Source organism: Peromyscus maniculatus, chromosome 16 (genome assembly GCF_049852395.1).
Source record: "Peromyscus maniculatus bairdii isolate BWxNUB_F1_BW_parent chromosome 16, HU_Pman_BW_mat_3.1, whole genome shotgun sequence".
NCBI lineage: Eukaryota > Metazoa > Chordata > Mammalia > Rodentia > Cricetidae > Peromyscus > Peromyscus maniculatus.
The window spans coordinates 31,645,585-31,665,780 of record NC_134867.1 but is presented as its reverse complement, the minus strand read 5'-3'; the positions used below and the strand labels follow the sequence as shown (position 1 = coordinate 31,665,780).

The following is a 20,196-nucleotide window of genomic DNA, read 5'->3' as shown; positions in this document are numbered from 1 at the left end:
TTCCATTTCTGTTCCTGTTCAGATGATTTAATAAGCTAAGAAGTATATGCTAACATTTTTCATAGAAGAGTTTTAAGATTCAAATAAGCATCTTGGGCTGAGGATATAGCTCAGTCAATAAAATGCTTTCATGGCAACCTTGAGGGCCTGAGTTCTACCCCGAGATTCTAGGTAATAAAGCTGGACTGGAGGCTATAATCCCGGTTCCAAGAAAATGGAATTGGGTCCTGGTCCTCACTGAAGAGCCTAAAAGGTGAGATCCAGGCCAAAAAGAGACCTTGTCTTAAGGATAGTGTTACTAAGGTGGTCCTTAGACCTCTACACATGTGTGCATGCACATCAGCAGACTCATGCCCACACACTTAAAATAGGCACCTAAGATTTAAAAGCTATACTATGCTTGCTTTATGACTTTATGGTTGCGATTTTCTTATGAGAACTTTCATTGTAATAACTCTAATCACATGATTCTCTTCTTAGGTCTATTTAAGGTCATGGCTGATAAAACTCCATACCTTACAATGGAAGAAATCACAAGAACCATTCAAATCGGACCCAGTAGACTGGGACATCCTTGCTTTTATCACCTGAAGGATATACAACTAGAGAATCTCACCATAAAGCAGGGTGAGCCAATAAGGCTCAACTCAGTGGAAGAGATTGATGGAGAAATACTGGTGAATTGTGGTGTGGTAAGGAGTCATCAGAGTCACTCATTTACATTGCCATTGTCACAAGAAGGAGAATTCTATGAGTGTGAGGATGAACATATTTATACCCTAAAAGAAATTGTTGAATGGAAGATTCCTAAGAACAGAACACGGACTGTGAAACTTACAAATTTCTCAAATAAGTGGGACTCACCCAATCCATTCCCTGAAGACTTTTATGGGACTTTGATTCTCAAGCCTGTTTATGAAATCCAAGGTGTGCTGAAATGTAAGTATACACTGATAATGATACCTGGGTGAATGAGCATTGTGTGGGTTTGTGCAGAATCCTGCAATGGATTTAGGAACTGAAGAATGGGAATCTGTCCCTGTCATTCATTGTCTCTTAGAATCTTCATCTGTGCTTAAGAAAACCACAGACAGATCTGTCTTAAGGAGCAAATGAAGTAGTGAGTATGCAGTTTATATTATAAACTGTATAATGCTGTTCAAGCCCAGGATGCTGTAACTATCAGCTATAGGTAGACTAAAATGCTAGTTCTCTTTATTATGGTTATTGAGTTAATTTTTAAAAATGAGCATCCAAAATCAGCTTTCTTGTTTTTTCCACACAGTGTCCTTGACTTCTGTTTCATGACAACTTTTTTTAAATTTCAGCCTCTTATGACTAGGCACAATTTCTTTTATCGTAGATTCTCTGACTTAAGGAAGGAGGTATGGTAAATTAATTTTCAAACTGTTGTATTTCACTATGCAATCTTCATTTTTTTATATTTTAAAGGTATCTGCATAAAGCAGTATTACTCCAAAGATATTAATACTTCAAAATTTCAAGCTTATGGTATGTAAATGAGGCAATTAGTGGATTATAGAATTCTGAGCCTGGTTCTAGCCAAGCCTGAGAGCATGCCCAATAGCCCTAGCTTCTCTGAAGACTGAGGAAGGAAGATGGCAAGTTCAGGCCTGCTTGGGTGGGTGACACAGAGAGTCCAAGACCGACCTCGTCAACTTAGCAAGACTCTGTATCAAATAATAAATAGAAAAGGAGCACAGAATACAGCTGAGGACAATTGCCTAACGTAGGTGAGACCCAAGGCTCAATAACTTTCAAAAGGGAGCTTTGAACGAGTTGTGTTTGCCCCCATAGAGTTGTTTCCAAAGTGAAATAAAGTAGTACTAAAGAACTTAAGATAATTAAGCGTGTCAAAAGATACCTCCTTAAATGTCTCAAAATTGATTTTTCTCTTCCCTCGTTGTTCTTATACACTTACAAAAAGAAATTATGTGAGTCTTTTGACAGGTTTTAGAGTTGTGAGTTAAATTCTATGATGCTAAAAGATATAATTAAAATTTGATCAATTCATTTTGATCTAAAGGTAGGAGAACAGTTTGCATGGTTTGATTTTATAAAATATTGAGACCACTGTAAATTTTAGAACTCATTGTAGTGTTCTGTTAGCAGTCCCAAAACAGGAAACTGAGATGAATGATTGAGTTTTTCTTACTGGTCATGAATAATAGATAGCATTTTCTTATTTTCAAATCAGTGAATTCTCTAAAATTATCATCTTGTACCTATCACATGCTTACAAATAAGAACAAACCCAGAACCCAAACATGTGGACAGAGGGGATAGAACTTTTAATGAATTTGGATTATGAATCAAGGGCTGATAGATGGATGAGAAGTAGTCAAATGATGCAAAGACAAATTTAAAGACCCACTGAAAAGGCAACTTGGAGAGTGGGTAAGCAAGTGAGTGGAAATTCAGCACAGCTATGTAAAAAAAAAAAAAAGAGGGCAGACAGAGATGCAGAGATGAACATAAAAATATGAATGGCGAGTGTGTGTGTGTGTGTGTGTGTGTGTGTGTGTGTGTGTGTGTGTGTGTAACCATCCGCATAAGGTCATGAAGTCTGTCCAAAGAGAGAAACTTGAGATTTGTTCTAATCAAGAAAGATTGTTAAGCTGGGAGAGGCAGAACATAGGAGTGTAGCAATTCCATTAGGAAATTCAACTGGATTAGAGTTCTGCTCAGTGGACAGAGCAATGAGAAAGACAGGAAACACAGATGTGCTTAGTATGTGCAAGATGTACCATCTGCGGGGTCTAGAAGTCTATTGGATGAGAACTTGGTCAACTGATCAACCTTATTCTCAGCCTTTGATTTCATCTCCTGGTTGAATGGATATGCATTTATTAAATATGAACAGCATAAGAAAAGGGTTTGTTGCCGGGCGTTGGTGGCGCACGCCTTTAATCCCAGCACTCGGGAGGCAGAGGCAGGCAGATCTCTGTGAGTTCAAGGCCAGCCTGGGCTACCAAGTGAGTTCCAAGAAAGGTGCAAAGCTACACAGAGAAACCCTGTCTCAAAAAACCAAAAAAAAAAAAAAAGAAAGAAAGAAAGAAAAAAAGAAAGAGAAAAGAAAAGAAAAGGGTTTGTTAAAAGAATTGTTTAGGTAGATTATGTTAAATAGAGTTTTCTGCTAACCAAGAAACAACCTTTGGCTAAACATCCATCATGAAATATTTTAGCCCTGCTTCTGCTATGTATTAGAGTTAAGTTTTCAGGTTCCTTATGCTGGACCACTTTTTTGGAAAATTTTTCAATGTTACTTCTTAACTATATTGCTAGCTCAGGATGTGTACTGTGAGAAACTAGCTTGCATATATATGCAGAATATTTCATGAAAAAAAGGATGGAAGCCTGCCACAAGTGCCCCATTAAAAAAAGAAACTTTTGTGTGATAGGTGTTTTCCCCTCAATATGACAAGGAAGTGATGCTTTCACTCCAGTGTGGCTTTCTTTTGCATTTTTTTTTTGATTGAGGTTAGATACTCCTTGAACTCAAGAGACATTGTACAGTTGTTTCTGCTGTGCTTGGGCATCATTCTAAGCCCCTTAGGCTTGAGTGGTTTTTTTCCCCAAAGTGACAGTTAAAAAAAAAAAACTGGGCTGGGAGGGTTAGGATGTTTTATAGTAACCTTAGAGTAAGATGGAAAATCATGGGACACTGAAGAGCTATGAAATACTGATTTCTTGAAAGAAAAAAAAAAGAACATGGTAAGTAACTAAAAAGAAGGAATACAAATATTTTACTCTTAAAGCTGGTCTTTAATATGCTATTAATGTGACAATTTATATCCCAGAGAAAAGTAAAGCAGCAGAAACAGTGCAGTAGTTCCCAGCCTGTGGGTCACAGCCCCTTTGGCTCTCAAATGAACCTTTCACAGGGACCGCCTAAGACTATGGCAAAACACAGATGTTTACATTACGATTCATAACAGTAGCAAAATTATAGTTATGAAGTACTAATGAAAATAATTTTATGGTTGGGGGGGCTCACCACAGCATGAGGAACTGTATTAAAGGGTCAAAGCATTAGGGAGGCTGAGAACAACTGTATTAACGGGAAAAACATGTTCCTGGTTTCTGGTCAAAATTCCATTCTAGGCCTAATATCTTCCTGGCTACCAGACACACTCAGAGATTGGTCAAAGTGTCACCATGCTCTCAGGATAAGTAGCTATCCCAAATCTGTAACTATTGGTCTCATATAAATAATTTCAATATGTGTGTTTTAGTTAGGGTTTCTATTGCTGTGAAGAGACACCATGACCATGGCAACTCTTATAAAGAAAAACATTTCATTGGGGTGGCTCGCTCACACTTCAGGGGTTTAGACCATTATCTTCGTGGCAGGAAGCAAAGCAGCATGCTGGCAGACATGGTGCTGGAAGAACTGGGGGTTCTTAAATCTTGACCCACAGGCAACAGAAAGTGGGACACTAGACATGGCTTGAACATATATGAGACCTCAAAGCCCACTCCCCACAGTGACACCCTTCCTCAAACAAGGCCATTCCTACTCCAAAAATACCACACTTCCTAATAGTGTCACTCCTATGAACTTATGGAGGCCAACTACATTCAAACTACCACAGTGTTTCTGACTTTTAAAAAAGATATGAAATTCATGTGATTGGGCACATGGAAGTTTCAATATTTACAAATTTAAGTTGCTTTATAAAAAAAATAGAGGTCTTGAATATTGACTTTGTTAATATTATGTTTTGATGCATGGATTAATAATTAGTTACTTCTTAACTAATGAAATTCAGCATCATACAGATCCCTTTCCTTAGTCTTTCAGAGAAAAGCTTACTGCTGCTCAAAGCTTGGGGGCCCAGTCTTCATGAAGACATCATGTTATAGAAAGACATCTACTCATGCAAGAAGCAGATGGTTAAAACCACTAAGTAAAAAGGAGACTCAGAAAGATAGCTTTGGATATTGTATTTTAGATAACTGAATAGGAGAAAAATACTCCCATTTGTAGTTTCCTAAGGCCTTAGGCATCACTATGAAATTTCCTTTCTTTCTGTCACTTAGTGTTAAAAATACTTTCAACTTTTTATAAAAATCAAAAAGCTGAGTAATACCCGAGAAATATATGACAAAGTTACATGGAAACCTTATGGCTTTCCGGTTCTCAAATTTCCCCTACATTCTCCTACTCTGAGGTAACTCTTGTTAGTATTTCTTCCCTGCTTTCTGGAATTGCTTTCCCATTACCTAATAATAGGAACATTGATGGTTTTCAAGTCATGGACCATTTTAGATAGTAATGACTAACTTTCTCATACGGCCATGGGCATATATCTCCTCTTCTTATTTCCCATTTCCAAGTTCACAGTGCATGGCGTCACGTCTCAACACCAGTATTTTTGTGAATATGATTGTGGCTCAAGTAGTTTATGATGAGTATTGCTCTTTGCCTGTCATGATGACCTTGTTGTTCTGGACTGGACTTTCTCAGTCCTTCCCTACATCTCCAACATTTCTGTTGAAAGGGAGAAAAAAGAAAAATGCAATCTCCCAGAGTGAAGATGTCAGTCGGTCTCTATTTTTCCCTTGAGGGCATTCCTTCTGGGGTCTCCCATCCTTACTCCAGCCTTAATCTGCTGCCATAGACATATTATATAGGGGCTTCCATTACAAACCATCCGGACAGTGCCTTCCTCTGCCTTGCATTTGTGTTGAATAGCTGTTTCTCTAATCAAATAAGGAAATTCCCCTTTCTTTATTGTCTGCCCATCCTCTACACACAGCCTAAGATAAGTAAAGAAACTGCATGTTTGAACATTTTTTATCTCCCATGCCCACACATGTGACAGACAGGTTAGCCACTATGAAATTCTAGGTGGACAATGATTTCCTGATATCTATGCTCCTCCCTCTTCCGTGATTGCCTTTGAGAGACTGTGGCATCCTGTGGTCTCCACTGTGGGCTGTGGTGGACTGTTCTTTCATGGTGATGACAGTTTTGGATCTGGAAATTTAGGTGTTTCCTTTCTGAAAAGACGACTTTTAATAATGTCTTCTTGGTAATAAATTCTGTTCTGTCTTTCTTTAACTTCCAATTGCATTTTACAGCCCCAACCCCAAAATAAGACTTCTGTTCTGTCTCCTTGACTTGGTTCACCTTCATGGAAATTCTCTTAACCACAGTTCCACCATAATGATGAATTTTAAATTTCAGATCTCATATCTTTAATTTCTGAGAATTAGCTTATATGTCATTTAAAATAGGCTGCCCCAATTTAGTGTTAAGAATGCAGTAAGCTATTTTATTCCAGATAAATATTTATATTTTCCCATCATTTTGATGCTATTACCTGTGTTTTATGGCCTTCCTTTGGTTTCCTGGGGGTTTTGTTGTTGTGGTTGTGTTGTTTTGTTTTTTTGTTTGTCTGTTTTGCTTCAAGTTTTGATCAATCCTTCTGATTAAATGGTTTCATTAGTGTCTGCTATTTGCCATGTGTCCTTATTTACATGCAAGACAACTTTAAAAAACTTTCAGCTGGGGTACCATTTATGTACAGTCTCTGTGTTTATGAGTTCTAGGCTTTTTCATCATAGCTGTCTCACTGGGAATTACCTGTGCCAGTTCAATGATTATTTTCTAGGGAATTTATTCAGTTTCACTGAGATATTGCCCCACTGTCTTGTGGGGTTATGAAATTACTGAATGGGAATGTCGAGTAGCTGAAGGACGCACTATGGTCCCTATGGTTTTAGACTTAACACTTTTGTTTTTAGACTTATACTTTTTTCCATTAACCCCTGTTCTGAGGTTCTTTCCTGTTTCCTGTGCAGAGAAGTAGTAGGGGGGTTTCCCATCATCCCTAGAATAATGTGGAGACCTGAGTTTAATATTCAGTCATTAAAATAAAGTCCTGGGTTTTAACCACTAGCTTTATTTTCACATTAAAAGGGCTTGTATATCTCAAATTCCTAAGCATTTTGGGAATTCTGCAGAACAAGAAAGACATACTTTTACCCATGTCTGTGTCATCAAGCACATGCCCATTTCTTGTCCTAGTCTACCAAACCATTTCACTTTCCTTCAAAAGATTTCTATGTTCCTTTACTTCACTTTGCAGATGTCAAATGCATTGACTCTAACTCTTTGGATTTTTTTGTTCATGTTTGTTTGTATGTTTTCTTTTCTCTCTGTTTTACTATTTTATCCTTGTGGTAAGTTTGAGGGATAAGAAGATTGGAAAGATATATTTTACTCATAAACCTCTTTGCTTATTTAATTAATCTTAGCCCAAAATTTTAGCTAGACCTACTGTAAATTTTGAATAGACTGGATGATATTATTGCAAATATTAATTTGTTGTACATATACAACAGTATTTTAGTAAAATAATTTTTTGTGAATAAGGAAATTTCTAAGGTATTTACATTTATTTTAAAGCTTCCAATACAATAAATGTTCATAAGTACTCAGTAAGTCAAGTACAAGAGTGAGTGATTAAAGCAATAAAATATTGTTTATGAACAAATAATTAAATAACACCATCACCAGATCCTATTTAGGTAACAACATTTTCTTTTCTGACCCAGCATATGTCTATTTGATTTGTTATGATGACATATTTGTGATTTTAATGATTAAAAAGAATGCCAGCCTCATGGCACTGAAGTTGTTATTGTTTATATCCTTACTAAAGGATTATTTTGGTTAGCAGTGCTTTTCTTGATATATCCATGAACATGCTGTCATGACGTGATATCACCTGTGAATAGACTAGCTAGCTCCCATTTCACCTATTTCATTACTGCTAACAGAAATATCAAAAGGAAAGCAGAAGGTGGTAAATATTTTCTTTTTGTATATATATGTGTGTTTTTATACTACCAAATACTAATTTTTTCTGTTAGTATTCTTCAGAGAAATATATATTCATGTATATATACATACTTATACACATATACACATATAACTGGTCAGTATACATAGTATTATTTGTTCATGTAAAAGAATTGACTTTTGCAAATGTGGAGCTGATAAGTTCTAAGTCTGTAGGGCAGGCAGGCAGGATGGAAACTCAGGCATCAATTAATGCTGGAACCTTGAGGCAGAATTTCTGTTTTCTGGGAAACCCTTGGTCTAAGACCTTCAATTGAGTTCGGGTGTTAGTTACGTAGACATGGCATCTTCACAGTCAAGCTTAGATTAGGGCTTAATTAAGCAGGAATTCTAGCCTAATCCTGTTTACATGTAAAAATAATCATGGTGTGGCTGCAAAAGGAGACTCTGTCTTAGAAACAAACAAACAAAACAAAAAACCTAAACCAATAGAAAATATACTGAAATATATCATCTAGTATGAAACACATTAATAACATGTTTTTCTCAGATGTTATTTAAAAAAAAAACCTCAAAGCATGAGAGGTAAAATGTGTTGTAAATAAACATATAACAAGAACATGCATCTTTGTTTTTAAATGACTTGATTTCTCAATGAGGGTCATGGAATATTTTCTTCAAATCTCAATGTTTAGAACAAATCTATATTTTTTAATGTTTAAAAATATGAACAAGTATTAGCTGTACACAGTGGTACCCACTTTTTTATGTGTGTTGGTGTTCTGCCTGAATGAGTGTGTCAGGCACCCTGGAACTGGAGTCACAGACAGCTATGTGGGTGCCCACTTTTAATCTGAATACTTGGAAAGCATAGGCAGACAGATCTCTGTGAGTGTTGGGCCAGGCTGGTCTACATAGTGAGTTCCAGGATAGCCAGAGTTATATAGTGAGACCTTATCTTGAAAAATTCAAATATAAACAAACAAATGAATAAATAAATAAAATAAATTTTTAAAACTTTAGAAATTAAATAAAATGTGAACATGAGAAGTTAAAGGAGACTATCTAGAGAAACACCAGAGTATAACTCTTGTTCACTTGAAATAAATCTGAATAAATTTTAAAAAATCACAAAATAAGTACCAAGAAAATTTGGGTTAAAATGGTTGAGTTAGAAAGTAAATTTTAATTTAAGAGTCTGGAAAAATTCAGAACTCAGAAATCACCAGTAAGACTCATAACTGTTGTGTAATAAAGAAGATTATCCATTCCAAGAATGTAACAAAACAAATTCACTGGCTGATATACAGCCACAGAATTTATAAAAGTGCTTTTGTAAAACAAGCAAATATGTACCTTAAAAGGCAGTTGACAAAGAAATCAAGCTTACAAAGTGAAACTGCCCAATGAGTAAGTAATGACCCTCCTATTAAATAACAATATAGGAGAAATGTAAGTGGGTAGAAACCATGGCTGTGTAACTTATGAGAACTTGTTTCACGTGGTACTCCCCTGCCTTCATGTCCTCAGTAAGACCACCCAAGCAAATGTTCAGTATTCTACAAGTGAAAATTATGTATCCAAGGAAACATGCATTGCCCAACATCAACCAAGATTAAATGTAATTGTTTATTTTCTCTTGGAAGATATTTTTTAGTGGGTCCTAAAACCTCAGACTGAGATAAGAGGGCCTCTCTGGTGGGTCATGCAGAAAGGTAGAACCCTCTGAATAACATTTGGAGAGAGAGGGGGAGGGAAAGAAGGAGGGAAGGAGAGAGAGAGAGAGAAAGAGAGAGAGGGGGGGATGACTCAGGCACACACAGAGAGAGGAACCAGTCTTGGTTTGTTAGAGAAAATGGAATCAAATTGCTTTTCATAACAACTCCCTTTGGATAACCTGATAACATACCCGGCCAGAATAATTCATATTTACCCAGAAGGAAAATTTGGGAAGTCTAAACTATGGTTGTCAAGTACATATTGCTTCTGCTTCAGTCTAGTTTCAAACTAGAAAATTTGCAACAAATACCTCCAGGAATGCCTCTCACGCTGAGTTACTGCTGTCTTATCTGTCTGTCATTTTGAAGTCAAAGACAGTGCCTCAGCAAGTGACATTTTCTAACTCAGCTTACATTCTCTCTATATCCTTTTTTATCAGGAAAGAAGATTGCATTTTTCCCATTGTAAAATAACAAGTGCTTCTTAAAAGAACTCATAACACACACACACACACACACACACACACACACACACACACACACACACATACACAGATGTACGTGCAACTGCACATACACATATACACAAAACAACCAGAACTATATTTTACAAAATGTAATTGGATAATCAAAATGATTTATAAATTTATTTAAAGTGTGATTTTCCTTCTCCTACTATGGATATTTTAAATAAAAGCATGTGACACTGTTTTCTAAGAACAATGAAAGCGCAGGAGAGATGTAGGGGTGATTCTTTGCGTAACTGTACTCACATAAGAACAGTTACATCTACCCCACATTTAAAACATAGGATGTCAAGTTTTGTTCACCTGCACACCCTTTGTGAGCCTCCTGCTAAAACGGGAAGGTTTCAGTTCAAAACAAAGAATTCACATATTGTATCATGCTTTTTGAACACAATATTCCTAGGCAGAGATTTGTGGTATATAATGTCTTTAGCCTTGCCTGTTTCATAAATTTTGGAAGGCATTCTTCTGTTATTTCTAACATCTGTTCCCTTTTTCTCTTATTCTTACTGTTCCCATGTCACGTGTGACACATCTTTTGTAACTGTCCTACTATTTATAGCTATTGTATTTCATTCTTTTCAATCCTTCTGCCTTCACTTTAGGACATTTTATTGGCTTATCTTCCAACTTCTCAATTCTTTCCTTGGCTGTATCTAGTCTACTGTGTAATCTGTCAAGTCATTCTTTGTTTCTGTTCCAGTTTCCTTTTCCCCTAGACTTCCCACCTCTCTCTTGCATTATCCATCTTTTTTTTCTTCTTCAATGTGTCTCTTTGCATACCGATCATTCATTAAATACTGGATCAGATACTTCCAAAATCTCTTCCACATTTGAATTTGGTTTGTTTCCTGACTGCTATTGGTTCATTGGTAATTAGGGTCTCGTTGGTAATTCAGGCTGGCCTGAAGATGACCATGAACTCCTGATTCTCCTGCCTCCATCTTCCAAGTGCTGGGATTACAGGCACGAATTCAACTTGAATTTGGTTGTAACAGGTGCTTTGCTTCATCAGGTTGCCCTTTGCCGTCTACAACGTACAATTATTCACTATGGGAAGCCAGACAAGATGCTTCAAGTGGAAGAAACAAAGTTAAATAGTGACTAGTGAGATGCTTCTATGTTTAGAGAGAAGGTATTTTTTACTGTGGGTGCTGTAGCTGTGTCAAAGGCTAAAATTTCCTGCCGTGTCTTTGCTCAGCCCTGCTTGCCTTTCTCTAGAGACTCCTTCATAGCTAGGATCTCAGACATCATCCTTTCATTCAGAATCCTGCAATAATATAGGAGTCATTAAAACCTTTGGCCAGTGAGGTACTGCATTATCTTATGATTAAGGTTTAGTTACTCAGTGAGCCTGCGTTTCTTGGCTATGGTTTTCACAAGTGCCGTAGGGGGATGACAGTCTCTCTATCCTGAGCTGGAGTTGGGTATTCCCCTTCCCCTATGTGGAAACAGAAGAGGTTGTTGGGTATTTCCCTTTTCCCATGTAAAACCTGAAGTAAAGTTGACTTGGGTTGGGTAAGTCCTTCCTCCCAGTTGGTTAGGCTTTGGTAAAAACCCCACATGCAGGCTAGGTTCTGATAAAATAATTGTCCCTAGACCAGTCCTCTGAGGAGATCAGAGGCTCTGGTAGCAGCCTTTATTCGTCACCTTGCAAAATGCATGAGGGGGTTTTTGCTCTCATCTTCACCAAGAGAACCTGGTGTATTTTCTGAAAGAAGGCGCGGGAACGAGTAGGGGCCCTGCAAAGCACTGCCCGTAAAAGTTAGTCTCCAGTTCACACTTGGGTTCCAGCAACTAATCAATAGCCCTCTAACATTCTTACTAGTGTTTGGACTCCAGCAGAAGTTCTGCTCACAGTGAACTGTGACTCTGTATCATCTACACTTTAGTTTTAGGTGTCCTATTTCCCTATGACCCCCATTCACTGATGGACCTAAAACATATTACCTACGCTATTTCCCTGTGTGTTTAGGCATATACCAAGTGATTTTGTTCGGTGGGTTTTGTCTTTGTTTTTGTTTTAATGAAGAATAAAGTGTTGGGCATAAAAAAAGTTCCCTTTGGCAATATTTTTAGACCCTTACATCTCTGTTATTTTATAGAAATTTGACAAAGGCTCATTTCATAGAGTAGACCATTGAATGAGAGAAATTGCAACTTTAAAAGACTCAGCTTAAACGGAGTCTATGTGCTTTGATAATAAAACTATTTTTACCTAGTAAAATTTAAATGGAGGTATACTTTACTTCCATTTACTTTTAGTGTTCACTCAAAGGACATTGACATGACATCTGCTTTTCTCTCATTTGATTCTGTATCTCCTATGATGGAGACATCATTCTAGACTGGAATATATTGTTGAGCAAAACAGCGAAAGACTTTTGATCTTGGTTATACACAGCAGTAATAAATAATAGGAAATGGTCATCATGAAAATGTAAGCTCTGTGAAATGATTGAAAGTAAAGGAAGGCATGAAAGATGCCAAAACAGAAGAATACAGGGCAGGCACGGGTTATCATTTTAAGCAGGACATTTAGAGTAGATCACATGGAACAGGCGATGTTTGAGCAGACTTGAAGGGGAAGAGAGGTCTGCCATGAACATATCTAGCCAGGGGACCTACAGGCAGATGAGACAGAGTGTGGCAAAGGGAAAGGATTGGTGACAAGAGCTCGGAGAGAGGGCGATGAGTTAGAGTGAGGCATCTTAGCAGATGAGATCAAAGTGGTACCACAGACCAGGTAAGGACTTGGGTTTATTTCCTACTGTGGTTCTATGAACAGATGGTAGATATAATCATTTTAGTTCCTAAAAAGAATATCTGGCTACTCTTTTGAAATCTGGCATTATCGTTGGGAAGACTTGGAAAAAAAAAACAGGTAAGAAATGATGTGGCACAGACAAGAATTGTCTTGATTAGGGTGGGGTTCCTCAGGTAGTTGAAAAAGAGGAAATTTGAAGGTGTCTCTGGGATTGGTAGAATGAAGAAAGACAAAGAAGATGGAGAAAGAATTGGATAATGCTTGCTTTGTGGGGAAGGGCAGACTTCAAGAATGTTAATTTTGAGCCACCTACTATGTGTGCAAATAGAAATCTTAAACAGATACATGGAATTGAGGGGAATTACTTGGCTAGAACAGTAGCAAATAGATGCCATTTAAAGGCATAAACACGTAATGCGAAGATTATAGATAGAGAACTGTAGGTGAAGGGTGTAAATAGAGAATGACAGCCACGACACTTTAAAAGGCATGTGTATGTGAGCAGTGGGTGGCGTGGAAAGAAAAGAAACAAAAAAAGAGAGAAAAATCATACAAAAAAAGAGGAAAATAGATCCAAGTGGAAGGAATCAAACTGCTTTGTCCAATGCTATTGGTATATTATGAAAAACAATACAGAAGAGTTAGAAATCCAAGGACCAACTCACAGCAACTTTTTATTATACTCACAGATTAGGGTGTCTCGCAACTCTCATCAGAGAAACTTCATTGTGCAGCAGATGGAGACTGACACAGAGACAAGTAACTGGCCAAAGTGTAGAGAATAAGTGCCTGTGGAGTCCTCAGCCCTACATAGAGGCATCTCTATCACACCCCTTCCTCCCATAGCTTGGGGACCATTGCTGAAGAGGGTGCAGGAAGACTGTAAGATCCGGAGGCAGTGGGTGGCTAGTGCTTTCTGCACACAGTTGGGCAGCTGTCATATGAACGTACAGCCATTTTGACAGCATGCATACGGCCTGTGCAAACTCAAGCCAACTCAAATCATAACACAGAGATGGAGGATGAGCATGGCGTCTCATCCCCGGCTGTGGAGCTATTGGTAATTGATAGCTGCTGGCTGGGAAGGAGAAATTCAGTTTTCTATTAGCGTTTTGGCTTCTTGCCGCTCTAATACACTCTACTGTATGGTTATACACCCAAGTGTATATATAGGCAGTCCTAATTTGACTTGATGGATTTTAAAAGAAATATATAATGGCACAAAGTTGGGTGGGTATGGAATAGGGGATGAGTATGGGAATAGATGGGGGTTGAACATGATCAAAATGCAATGTATAAAAATGTTGAATTGCTAAAAAAAAAAACATTTAAAAAAGAAATAGAAGTACCGTCGATAGGTGAGCAATTTGGACACAGAAATTTTGAATACAGGGGTTAGGCAGCTTGGCTTGAGATTTCTTCAGAGCCCATGACAACTTCCAAAAGTAAGAAAGCTACTTTTTGCACACTGCACCCACTATGATGCAACATAGGTAAGGACCTGGCTTGCATTATGGCCCTGATGTTCTGATGGAATAAATCAGAGATACCTCAAAATTCCAAATGACGTCTAGTCGACCAATTTCTAGTTGAAACCAGGATGGCCAGCTACAGCTTGTTCTAAAATGCTGAAAACTGGCAATTTTTATTTAATTAACAAGGTTTTAGTTTCTAAAATTGTATGGATTTAAGAAGTCCGTGACATATAATCTTATAAGCTTTATAAAATGAACTGAAAAATAAGAGAACTTGGGATATATTTTTCCTTAGAGTTCTTCTCTTTGTTATTTCTTATTTTAAGTGAGCCTATAAATTTTATAGCATTTAATTGTAGAGGTCACCACTGATTTAACTTTATTTTGCTTTTAAATAAAACAATATTTTTAATATTTTCTAAGCTCTCATGAAAGTATTTTCTAAGCTCTCATGTTTTTAATTTTCAAGAACATGGGTAAAGTGTCTGATGTGGTGTCACATGTCTATAATGTCAGCTCTTGGGTAGAAGAGGTAAGAGGATCTTTACATGGTGAGGCCTGTCTGGGATATACAGTGAGTTCCAGGTTATCAGCCTTGGCTACAGAGTTAGGCCCTGTCTTCAAACAAACAAACACCAATAAGAAACCCCATAGCACACAGCTCTACCCAATTCCAATGAACCTACTCCCCCTCAAAAAACAATAACCAACCGAACAACCAAACAAGAACACTGACTTACAGTAACTACACATGGGGGGGGGGGGAAACAATATGAACTTAAGAAAATGCTTATAAAATTTGTGTTAGAAAGATGGCAAAATATATGCTGTTATAAAATCATTTTTAATTCAAGAATATTTGTAATAATATTTTGAGATTACAATCTAGAGAACAATTAGGTACTATGAACACAATGTTCTAAGTGACTCTTAAATCTCAGAGTTCTTAGAATTCCAATTCACTTGTTCTCAGTGACACAGTTGTGTTTACTATATGTATTTTTTTTTACTGTGACCCACCCTATAACAGCATTTCTATTTAGGAAAAATATAGCACTGGTGGAAAAAAGTTAACACTGACATTTAAAAAACATCTGTCTTTAATGCCATGCTAAAAGTATATTACTTTTTGTGGGTTTTTTTGTTATGTTGTTTTACCCTGAAGGATAAGATTTGTATAATGGTTATGTTTGGAGCCTTATAAATGAGCTTTGCCTAAATTACCAGACTGGTTCCTATAATAATTTTACAAATAATTCCTTGGTCTCAAAATTATGGCTTAAAATATAATTTTATCAAATAAAAATCAAATAAATAACTTATCAAATAATTATAAAACTTTCACACATAACTATTTATATGCTTTATATGTATGTATGATACATGTCATAAAGTGTATGCACACTTGCAAGAATGAGTAACATTTGAGTCAGGGGAGTGATTACTGTAGCAGGAATCTTAAAAGGTCTTATTAATTAAATCAAACCTAAGGCCAGATATTGTGGTGAATGCTGGAAGATCAGAGAAGCAGAATAAGCCACAGCTACCTCACCTTGCCAGTTCCTCAGCTGATCCTGTTTTCTCAGACTGGAAACCTCTGAGTCCTTATTCAAATGAATCTCAGCTGAACTGCTTCTCGAAATCCTGAATGCTTAACCAGCCAAATGCTTCTAGTTTCTGGTCTCCACGCCTTGTATATCTTTTTGCTTTCTGTCATCACTCTTTGGGATTAAAGGCGTGAATCACCATGCCTAGCAGTTTCAGTGTGGCCTTGAACTCAGAGATCCAGGGGGTTCTCTGCCTCTGGAATGCTAGGATTAAAGGTGTGAGTGCCATCATTTTCTAGCCTCTGTATCTAGTGGCTGTTCTGTTCTCTGACCCCAGGTAAGTTTATTAGGGTGCACAATATTTTGGGGAACACAATACCACCACAGATTACCATTTGTAGTAGTAAGGAGGAAGTGATTTTTGGTAAGGTTTATAGGGGTATAAGAAGGGATTGGATAATGTCTATGTCTTGAGCTAAATATGTTGACCTATGTATTTCTTTTATCATAAAGTTTCAAAACTGAAAAGTCTCACACAAGGAAAATTATATCATGATTATTTGAGTTCTTTTTTCCCTCCTAAATGAAATTTATCTATGGGAACAGGAGACCATCTCATAGAAAGCATTTTGAACAAAATGTCAGATTTTTTTTTCTTTTTCATTTTCAGTTCAAAAGGACATAGTCCGGATTCTCCCCAGTTTAGATGTTGAAGTCAAAGATATTACTGACTCTTATGATGCTAACTGGTTTCTTCAGTTGCTGTCTACAGAAGATCTTTTTGAAATGACCAGCAAAGAGTTTCCTATAGTAGCTGAAGTCATCGAAGTGTCTCAAGGGAACCAACTGTCCCCAAGTATCTTACAGCCTGGGAAAACCATTGTGATCCACAAAAAGTACCAGGCTTCGAGGATCCTAGCTTCAGAAATTCGAAGCAATTTCCCTAAAAGACACTTCTTGATCCCCAGTAGCTACAAAGGCAAGTTCAAAAGGAGACCCCGGGAGTTCCCAACGGCCTATGACCTGCAGATATCTAAGACTGAGAAGGAAACTCTCCACGTGGTGGCCACCAAAGCCTTCCATACACTTCACAAAGAGCTGTCCTCTGTGTCTGTTGGGGACCAGTTCCTAGTGCATCATTCAGAGACCACAGAAGTCGTCTTTGAGGGAACAAGAACAGTGAATGTTCTGGCCTGTGAAAAAATCCTCAATAAGTCCTATGAGGCAGCACGGCTTCCTCTGTACATGGAAGGAGGTTTTGTAGAGGTGATTCATGATAAGAAACAGTACCAACTTTCAGAGCTCTGTACACAGTTCCGCTGGCCCTTCAATGTGAAGGTCTCTGTGAGAGATCTCTTCATTAAAGATGACATTTTGGCAGCTACTCCAGGGCTGCAGTTGGAGGAGGATATTACAGACTCTTACCTACTTGTCAGTGACTTTGCCAACCCCGGGGAATGTTGGGAAATTCCTATGGGCCGATTGAATATGACGGTTCAGTTAGTTAGTAGTAGTAATTTGTCTATGGATACAGGACCAATTGAAGTTAGGACTCTGGTAGAAGAGATCACTGAAGAACAATATTACATGATGAGGAGGTATGAAAGTTCTCTCTCACATCCCCCACCTCGCCCTCCCAAGCATCCCTCAGCAGAGGAAATGAAGTTAACCCTGCTCAGTTTAGCAGAAGAAAGAACAGGAGATCTACCCAAGTCTCCCAAGGTAAGACTGTGATTTCACAGATTTTTCTCTTCTTGAGATAATAAGTTTCTAGTTGCTTCCGAGTTTGCCTTTTTCTTGCTTTCATTTCTTTCCTACCAATTTGAAACAAGTCTGTGCAATGCATGCTAGATGAATGAACATCAGCAGAGGAGAAACCGTTGCAGCATGTTGTACTTTGATGCTTCACCAGTAGATGTGGCATGAAATCTGTGTTGAGTTAGAAATAGAATTGAAGACATTTGGTTATGACTGTGAAAGCTGCCATTCCAATGGGTTTTGACAATTAAACGTGTTGAATCAATCAGATACCTCAGAAGAAATTCCCTTTTATTTTGGAAACGTGGCTCATTTTTCTTAGGTAGAATTATCTTAATACTTCACCCAGGAAATGAGCATACAATAAACTCCCATCATCTGGGGGCGGGTAGGAGTTTACTGGTAACATGCATCTCTTAACACATGTCTTCATTTTGTTTTATGTGCAGAAAGATGTAAAAATATCTTGGCAGAACTGTGTGTGAGAATGTGAGCATCTGCCCACATAAAGCCTCTTAGAATTGTAATCTTTAACAGTTCCGCTGAAAAATAAAATCAATAAACGTAGAGGCACCACAGGATCTCTACGGAATTATCAAATCCACAACTGCTCAAGATGGTAGACCACAGTTCAGCATCATTTGTACTTGATGTCATTGAATCTTAAACACTGCCTGCTGGCTACCTGAACTGAGCTTGTCCTTGCCCAGGACATACATGGATTTTTGTGTGTGTGGCTGAGGTTCTGTGGTATATGGAGGGAGTGTGTTCTGTTCCAGCAGATGTTGTGCTAGAAGCACAAGGAAAACAAAACAATTAGTAAAAGAGATACTTCCTGTGCGTTCCTCATATTCAGGAACGATGGTAGCACTGGGCATCAAGACTCATAGATGGATGTGGATATGCTTGCAGTTGCATATTTCAAAGACTGTTCTAATTGTATGCTAGAGGAATCCTTAAGGATCACCAAAGCCATTTTCTCGAAGAAAAAAAGAAAAGATAAAACCAGCAAAAAATTTCTATCTGGAAGAATAATTTTTTTTAAAACATGACAAAACAAAACAGTTCCAAAATAAAACTGATTAGCTAAAGTGAAGGGTTTCTTTGATTCTTATACTTTGATACTATCACTGGTGGTCAGGGTGTAGGCCTAGTATTCCCAGCTTCTTGGCATCTTATTTCAAGAATGAAGAAAAAAAAACATATTTTCAAGAGTAGCAAGAAAACAATATTCAAAGCAAAGCAATAGAACCGATAAAAATACACCCTTAGAAGTGATGGAGTGCCACATGAGTGAAGGTATTCAAGGACCCCATTATTGTTTGGGGCTCTCATTTATTGGTTGTCAACTTGGCATACATGGGAAGAGGGACACTCAATTGATGGAATGCCTCCATCTTATTGGCCTGTGGGCATGTCTGTGAGGCATGCCTGTGGTGACTAGGGACATAGTTTGGGTGGTTGTCCATTTCAATTGACAAGCTTACATAGGCTTTGCTTACTGTGTATGACCCTTCTTAGCATGCATCTGATTTTAATTATATATAGGCAGAAGGTGAATAGAATATTGCTAGCAGATTACTGTGTACATTGTTCATAGAGGTGTGTGTGTGTGTGTGTGTGTGTGTGTGTGTGTGTGTGTGTGTGTGTAATATTTGTGGGTTGAAAGTCTCAGGTTGCCAAGTGCCTGATGTGTATATAACCAAGCCAAGTAGAGTTCTAAGCGACTAAGCTATTTCCTATTCTTGCCTGCTTCAAAGTGAAAAATAGATGTTTTCCTATTTTTTATCAGTGGGCTGTATAATATCACCCACCCAAAGATGTGTACACCTAACTTCCCAGAATCTACCAGGATATAACAAGGCATGGCAAAAGAAATTTTCACATATGCTTAAAATCCAGGACCTCATAATGAGATTATCCTGCAGTATCCAGATAGATCTAACTTAAGCACTGAAGTCTGTAGTAATGTTTTGTTTGTGCTCTAACAAAGCTTGCCTGAAGATCAGAGGGTGGAGCCAGCCAACAGGTCTGGAGGTCTTTACAGAGAGACAGGAAGTGATATCGTTAGGTGGAGAGAAGAATATAAGGTGGGAAGAGATAGGAGCTCAGCCTCTTTTTGGCTGAGGACTTCATAGAGGTAAGAACTAGTGGCTGGCTGCTCTGCCTCTCTGATCAATCTTTCAGCTTTCACCCCATAATACATGACTCCAGGTTTTTATTATTAAGGCCAATTAGAATTAGTGTTACAGAAGTCTTCACAAAGAACTTTTCCAGTGGAGGACAGCATTATGTGAGATGTGGTTAAAGAAGAATGCCCAAAGAGACAATGTTCCTGTTTTCAGTGAGAGAGGCAGGGAGTTGGACAAAAAGTGTTGACAATGCTTCTCCAGAGTCAGAAAGCACGGACAGTCTTCCCTAGACGGTCCAGAAAGAGACAGCTTAGCTGGCGATATGCCAGTTTGACCCAATCAGATCTGGGTTGGACCTCTGACTTGCTGGACTCTAAGATAATAAAATTATGTTATTTAAAATAATAAAGGTATAGTAACATTATAGCAAGAATAAAA

General features: G+C 37.8%; 1 protein-coding gene across 1 annotated transcript in view; it reads left to right on the top strand.

Annotated features, from left to right (window-relative positions):
- Positions 1-20,196, top strand: part of Themis (thymocyte selection associated) — a 194,951-nt gene that overhangs the window by 73,831 nt on the left and 100,924 nt on the right. Inside the window, exons 3-4 of the mRNA XM_006991444.4 lie at positions 481-939; positions 16,539-17,590. Of these exons, the coding sequence (XP_006991506.2) occupies positions 481-939; positions 16,539-17,590 (1,511 nt within the window). The remainder of the gene's footprint in view (positions 1-480; positions 940-16,538; positions 17,591-20,196) is intronic.